At 55.6% G+C, this 7799-nt stretch overlaps 1 protein-coding gene across 1 annotated transcript; it reads left to right on the top strand.

Annotated features, from left to right (window-relative positions):
• Window positions 1-2621: 2621 nt before the first annotated feature.
• On the top strand, window positions 2622-5585 carry LOC135887219 (leukotriene B4 receptor 2-like). The gene is made up of 2 exons (XM_065414991.1): window positions 2622-2734; window positions 4436-5585. Exons 1-2 carry the CDS (start codon window positions 2622-2624, stop codon window positions 5583-5585), a joined length of 1263 nt encoding a protein of 420 aa, XP_065271063.1.
• The last annotated feature ends 2214 nt before the right edge of the window (window positions 5586-7799 follow it).

Here is a 7799-nt window from a genome sequence, read left to right as displayed (position 1 = left end):
CTTCGGCGGTACTTCGGCAACGAGGGGAGGGGGTGTCTTCACTCACTCCGGGTGAAGTACCTGCCGCCGAAATGCCGCCAAAAACCCAGAACGAGTGAAGACACCCCCCCCCCCGCCCGCCGCCGCCGCTGAAGTGCCGCCAAGGACCCGGTAGGGAACCGGTGCTTAGGATTTTGGGAGCTCATCACTGGGTAGGTCAACACCTCTGCTGGGACGGGGAGGCATTGGAATATGTCCCCGCTAAGGCCCATGTGTTTACCAATACCTCTGCCTGTGTTTGGAGAACCACCTACCCCAGGGTGCCTCTCTACTTACGATTAAAATCACAAACACAACAGTTTTCAGGGCATTGGCCCACTGTTATGCAACAAACTGTTAATATTTCTAACTATGTGGTGTTTAATTTTTCATAAATTACACCCAATGTTTTCCTGCCCTTAATGCACACCCGGAAACGACTAACCGTATTCCAGACAGATGCCTCCTCCCTTACAGTATTGAATCTAAAGAAAGCTGCCCTTGCCACAGCCATCCGAGTGGGGCATCTATTCCAGCAGGGGGACGTGTTACGCTATGTCACTAATTGGCTAGTGTATGCAATTGTTGCTGTTTTAATAATTTGGTGCATGGTGTATTGCTGCTTATGTAGAAGACCAATAGTAACCCTGGCCATCGTATCGGAGGGAGGGTGGAAACCTAAATGGTGACCCCTCCCAACAAAAGGTTGCTTCGGGGTCAAGGGGGGGGGACTGTCACACCCCCAGGGCCCCCTCCCCATAGGGAGCCCCCCGGGAAGGTAAATCAGCACTGTATATTGCTAACGCGGTGGCAAGCGGAGGGTTAAAGGGGTGTAAGTGGAGAGTGAAAGTTTCCTTTGTAGGTACGAGAGGCCGAAGGGGGAGGAAACGAAAAGCAAAGAACGGGGTAAACTCAACACTGCAGCAGGTGAACTCAGCCCAAAAATAAAACGCTGGCTGCCGCCCAAGGTCACTGCCCACAGCCAAGACTTGGCTAACAGCCAAGAAAAATGAGGGCCCCATAAAAAAAAAATTCTCAACTAAACAACCACAAAGCTATAAATAATGGCAAAACCAGTAAAGGCCAAAACAAACAAAAAACACCCCAGTCTTCGAAGCCGGAATGTCTTAGAAACTGGGGAGGCCACAGGCCTGTGCAAACTGGTCAACAAAGCACCGGAACAGAGGGCCAAAACAAAAACACACCCAAAACTTAAAACCCTCCTAAAAGCTAAAGCAATTTGGAGAACACAGCAGATTCTTAAACGCCCTGGGCCCAGGACAGCACTCCTGTCCACCTTCCCCTTCTTTTCTTCTGACATTACACCCAGACCTGGCCAAGTCTGGGCAGTGCATATATAAGTAGAAAAGTGGGTTAGGGCCTGGGGGCATTAACGCTTTCTTTCTTCCCCTGAGTGACGTGGGAACGGTCCCAGCACTCTCTGCTGTCATTTTATTATTTTATCAATAAAGCTTTAAAATGTAAACCCTTGGTGTGCCTGCCTCGTCATCTCCTCCCCCCCAAAAATCCTGCGGCATCAGCCTAATCAACTAACGTTCCAGGCAAATTAGTAACACAAATCTGTCACATTGGGTTCGATCGCAGCTCTGGGAGAGGATTAGGGACTAGTGGTTAGAGCAGACGGCTGGGAGCCAGGACTCCTGGGTTCTATCCCCAGCTCCGGGAGGGGACTGGGGTCTAGTGGGTTAGGGGGAGGCTGGGAGCCAGGACTCCTGGGTTCTAATCTGATTCTGAGACATCCCACACGTCAGTGCAGGGGCTGACCTTGGTGATCTCTCAAGGTCCCTCCCAGCCCTACATTTCTATTCATCTATAAACATGCGCTGCAGGGCTGTCCTCAGCCTACCCAAGCAAACCAGGGTGAGGGAGGTCAGTGAACGCTATGGGAAGTGACGGAGCTGAGTCAGCGCTTGCCGGCAGTGCTGGCCCCAGGGCAGCACTAGGGGGCGCTGTGCTGCTGGGAGGCTCAGTAGGGGGCGCTTTCCCCTCGCAATCAGGGGATGCCATGATGCAGGGAGCAGGCGGGTGACTCAGCACCCTGGGGGCCTCTTTTCCAGCCTCAGTGGTGCAATCACATAACTCAACAGGAAGCCAGGACTCCTGGGTTTTATCCCCAGCTCTGAGAGGGGAGGAAAAGGGGTCTAGTGAGTTAGAGCTGAGGTCCGGGGCTGGGAGCCAGGACACCTGGGTTCTACTGCCGGTTCTGGGGGGGCAGTGGGGTCTAGTGAGTTAGAGCAAGGGGGGCAGGGAGCCAGGACTCCTGGGTTCTCTCCCCAGCTCAGGGCGTGGCAAAGATTTTAAGGATTAGATCAGGCCAGCAGGAATCCAGGGTTTTCTGCTATCTCCAGTCTCAGCACGCCTGGCAGGGGAGTTGACAAGGGAACAGACATTGCCTGGAGCACCCAATCCGGCTGAGGACTGAGGCGTGTGTGGGTGGAATAGCCAGGTGCGGAGTCTCGTTCAGGAACATCGGTGGGCCCTACAGTCTGCGGGCAGGTCACGGACTCTCCCGCCGGAGCGTGTCAGCCGGGGCTCGTCGGTGTCCCAAAGAAGGAGCCTCAGCTTAATAATTACAGACGCAAATGTTCCACGGTGGCCTCATTACAAGGGGCCTCCCTTCTCTTTTCATCGCTGTGCAACAAGGTTGGGGGTTGCTGAGGGCTCCAAACAGCAGCAGGAAACACCCCTGGCGAATGTAGGTGAGTCCTGCTCATGAGTATTAACAATAATAATATCGGGAGGAGGGGTGGGGTGGGGGTGCTAGGAAAACAATCCCTTATTTTTGAAATACCATGTTGGCAGAGAGGCCTGAGATCTCTGAGAGAAACCTCTTTAATAGGATCATTTTCCATGAGCTGGGGAGGGGAGCCCAGGGCTGGGCTAGCAGGGGGCTGTGGGTCAGGAGTGAGGGGCACCACAGAGCTGTGGGGTGCAGGGCTGGGCTAGCAGGGGGCTGCGGGTTGGGAGTGGGGCACCGGCAGAGCTGTGGGGGGCAGGGCTGGGCTAGCAGGGGCTGCGGGTCGGGAGTGAGGGGTACTGGCAGAGCTGGGGGGGTAGGGCTGGGCTAGCAGGGGGCTGCGATTGGGGAGTAAGGGGCACCGGCAGAGCTGGGGGGGCAGGGCTGGGCTAGCAGGGGGCTGCGGGTCGGGAGTGAGGGGTACTGGCAGAGCTGGGGGGGTAGGGCTGGGCTAGCAGGGGGCTGCGATTGGGGAGTAAGGGGCACCGGCAGAGCTGGGGGGGCAGGGCTGGGCTAGCAGGGGCTGCGGGTCTGGAGTGAGGGGCACCGGCAGGGCTGGGAGGGGCAGGGCTGGGCTAGCAGGGGGCTGCGGTTGGGGAGTAAGGGGCACCGGCAGAGCTGGGGGGGCAGGGCTGGGCTTGCAGGGGCTGCGGGTCTGGAGTGAGGGGCAGAGGCGTGTGGAAGCTCTCAGAGCCCTCCAGTTTTTCTCTCGCAGAGGGCTGCGGGGACCTTATCAGCCCCCAGCACCCATCCTGCGCTGTCATCTTTTCCCTGTGGGTGTCGGGAGCGGGCGGGGACAGGAGGAATGACAGAGTCTCCAGAAGCCACTTCTTCCAGCTCTGGGCGCTCCGAGGTGTGTCCCCACCCGACCCTTCCCTCCCTGGGAGCCTACGGGATCGGCTGGGGGGATCCTGCCAACCCGCCTGCCTGCTCCTCGGCCCAGCCCTGTGCTCCGGGGCCCCATTACTCAGCGGCTCCAGTCCAGACGTGCCGAACTTCCAGCCAGCCCCAACCCGCCTGGATTGGAGGCCTCTCAGTGGGGTACGTTGGGTTGGGAGTGAGGGGCACCGGCAGAGCTGGGCTGGCAGGGGGCTGTGGGTCAGGAGTAAGGGGCACTGGCAGAGTTGCGGGGGGGAGCCCAGAACTGGGATAGAAGGGGGTTGCGTGTCAGGATTGAGGGGCATTGGCAGATCTGCAGGTCTTTCTTTCTTTCTTTCTGGAAAATACACTTTCTGTTTCTAATCTGTCTTCCCATACAAACCTCCTGTGTTCTTCCATCTATCCATCAGTCTATCCCCATAAACACCTGTCTCTCTTTCTTACCATCCATCCATCCCCATACGCTCTATCTATCTATCTATCTATCTATCTATCTATCTATCTATCTATCTATCTATCCATCCCTGTACACCCCCTCTATCTATCTATCTATCTATCTATCTATCTATCTATCTATCCCTGTACACCCCCTCTATCTATCTATCTATCTATCTATCTATCTATCTATCTATCTATCCCTGTACACCCCCTCTATCTATCTATCTATCTATCTATCTATCTATCTATCTATCTATCTATCTATCTATCTATCTATCACTAGATGCCACCCCCTCTGTTGTATCTCAGCCCTTCTAACCTCAGCTCCTCCCTCCCCCCCAGAGAAATCTGTCCTGGCCCCACGCCCGATGCCACCATGAACAACTGCCTGCACACCTCCAGCAATGTCACCCTCCTGACGTCCTCGGTCTCCAGCATGACCGGAATCGTTTTCCTCCTCCTGGCCGCTCTGATCGGACTGCCGGGCAACCTCTTTGTGGTGTGGAGCATCCTGTGGAAGATGAAGCCCAGCAGCCGTTCGGTCACCTGCCTGCTGGTCCTCAACCTGGCCATGGCTGACGGAGCCGTCCTCCTGCTCACGCCCTTCTTCATCCTCTTCCTCACTTTCAAGACCTGGTTCTTCAGCCTCGCCGTCTGCAAAGGCGTCTACTACCTCTGTTGTGTCAACATGTATGCCAGCATCTTCATCATCATGCTCATGAGCGTGGACCGGTGCTTGGCCGTCAGCCGGCCCTACCTCTCCCAAGCCATCCGCAAGAAGCGCCTGGTGGTCAAGATCTTGGCCGCCCTCTGGGCAGCGGCCATCTTGTTGGCCATCCCGGCCTTCGTGTATCGCCAGCTGCTGTCGGACCCGTCCGAGCGGTGGCAGATCTGTGAGCCGTGCCACGCCACGCCGGGCCTGGCTGTCTTCCACTTCACCATGGAGACAGTGGTGGCCTTTGTGGTGCCCTTTGCAGTCATTGTGGGCTGCTACTCCACCATCTTGGTGCGGCTGCGGGGGCGGCGGTGGCACCGCCGGGGAGCACGGACAGGGAAGCTCATCGCCGCCGTGGTGCTCTGCTTCGCCGCCCTCTGGGTGCCCTACCACGTGGTCAACGTGCTGCAGGTGGCCTCCAACATGGCCTCGGGGAGGGCAGCAGAGATCCTGGGCCATGCGTGGAAGGCTGGCCGGGCGGGGGCCACTGCCCTGGCCTTCCTCAGCAGCAGCATTAACCCTGTCCTCTACGTCTTCGCCGCCGGGGATCTGATCAAGACCTCAGGGGCCAAGTTCATCGCCCAGTTCTTCGAGGGGGCCTCCGGGGAGGTGCACAAGAAGTCACCCTCCCAGAGAGACCTGGACAAGGACACAGTGGCAGGGGAGGGTGTGGAGATAGGGCAGCTGCAGGCAGGAGGGGAGGGGGCCAAGCAGGACGGGGCCGTGGGGCAATTGACACCCCCTGGACAGGGTCCATACCAAGCTGCATCCCCTTAGCCCTCACTGATGCAGTACTACTTGTTCACTGCCCTTGCGGGTGCTTTCCCTTTAAGGGTGGAGTTTCTCTCTGCCAACATGGTTTCTCATGGATACTTGCTCTTTAAGAGCAGTGTTTTACTGTCAGACTCCCGCTCATGGACACTTTCCCTTTAAGAGTAGGTCCTCATGGACACCTCCCCTTTAATTTGCTCTTAAAGGAGAGTTTCTCGCTGCCAAACATTTCTCACTGCCAGATTCTGGTCCTTGTGGATTCTTCCCCTTTAAGAGCAGAGTTTCTCACTGCCAGACTTTGGTCCTCCTGGACACTACCCCTTTAATTTGCTCTTAAAGAGGAATTTTTCATTTCCAAACATTTCTGTCTGCCAGATTCTGGTCCTCATAGGTGCTTCCCCTTTAATTTGCTCTTAAAGGGGAATTTCTTACTGCCAAACACTGCTGCCTTGCGTTCTTGTGCCCCTCCTGTGTCATGGGACACGCCCTTCACAGGTGCAGTTTATCCCTGCCAGACTCCATCCAGCATGGAGACTTGTCCTTTAAGGGTGGAATTTCTCACTGCCAGACTCTGATCCTCAGGGAAACATCCCCTTTAAGGATACTGTTTCTCACTGCCAGAGTCCAAATTTCAGGGTCATTTTCCCTTCAAAGGGCATTTAAAGGGGAATGTCTTCGTGCTGGACTCCCATTCCCATGCTGTATTAATGGGAGTAAACTGCTGCCTCCTTGTGGTGAAATGTGGGCATTGCGATTCCAGGTCATAGACTAGAAAGACATAGGAACTGCCCTGCTCCCAGACGGGCCCCATGGCCCCGCTGGGTGGGGCCCAGGGCACACGCCGCTGTCCCTTGCCCCATGGACTCATACGGTTACCAACTGTAGGTGCCGTGAATACAGAGCAGCACCAGATCTGCCCAATAACCGCCTCTTATCCCACAGGCAGTGCAGAAGACAGGCCAGGCCAGCTCCTCACCTGATGTAATATAAAGGTTGTTATATGGGTAGCACTACCTAGTCGATGTTCCTGGGGTCTATCCCCGGCTCTGGGAGGGCAGTGGTGTCTAGTGGTTAGAGCAGGGGGGCTGGGAGCCAGGATTCCTGGGTTCTATCCCTGACTCTGCCACTGATCTGCCATGAGTCCTTAGGTAAGAAACTTCCTCTCTCTGTGCCTCAGTTTCTCCTCCCATCCCTTGTCTATTTAGTTTGTAAATAAGGCAGGGGTTGGCTGTCATTCTGAGTCTGAGCAGCACCCGACACAAAGGAGGGCCCCCAATCTCGTCCGGGCTCTGTGCAGCACCTGACACAATCTGGGCCCCGATCTCGGCCGGAGTCTGTGCAGCACCTGGCACAATCTGGGCCCCGATCTTGGCTGGGGTCTGTGCAGCATCTGGCACACCAGGGAGGCCTGATCTGACTCAGGCTTATGCTGATAGTACTAAAAATATCATCCTTTGAATTCATGGCCTGATACCATCTTGTCTCTGAACCGCAGGGCAACAAGATCTTTGCTCAAAAAACACCCACATGAGGCGATGGGTTGAGGGTTACATACCATCAAACTCATTCTTTGGTCGGTAGATCTGTAGATAAATCGATCGTTGGTGTGTTAACAGCCCATGACTATGTTACATGGAACTAGTTGCAATAAACCACTTCATAGGTGTGGAAAATTCATTTGACACCCAGAGTTCCTGTTCAACTTCAGGAAGTCATGAAAAGCTTTCAAACGTTTATTAGTTGGGTTGGGTCAATGAAAGGTAGATTCGATCCCTGCCTCTGGGAGAGGAGTGGGGGTCTAGTGGGTTGGGGGGGAGGGCTGGAAGCCAGGACTTCTGGGTTCTATTGTGGCTCGGGGAGTGGGGTCTAGTGGTTAGAGCGGGGAAGGGGGGCTGGGAACCAGGACTCCTGGGTTCTATCCTGGCTCGCTTGGGGAGTTGGGTCTAGAGGTTGGGGGTGGGGGAGGCTGGGAGTCAGGACTCCGGGGTGCCAATCTGCTTTTGAGGCATCACAAACTTGAATGCAGCGGCTGGATTCGGTGACCTCTCAAGGTCCCTCCCCACCCCACATTTCTACTCTTCTAGAAATGTGCAGGGCTGGGCCCTCCTCAGCCCACACAAGCAAACAAGGTGAAGTAGGTCAGTGAGTGCTATGGGAAGTGACAGAGCTGATGCAGCTGAAGAAGTGGATTTTTTACCCACAAAAGCTTATGCCCCAAAA

The sequence above is a fragment of the Emys orbicularis genome, chromosome 12, assembly GCF_028017835.1.
Source record: "Emys orbicularis isolate rEmyOrb1 chromosome 12, rEmyOrb1.hap1, whole genome shotgun sequence".
Taxonomy (NCBI): domain Eukaryota; kingdom Metazoa; phylum Chordata; order Testudines; family Emydidae; genus Emys; species Emys orbicularis.
Note: the sequence above shows the minus strand (reverse complement) of the source record. Positions and strands in the feature narration are given on the sequence as shown.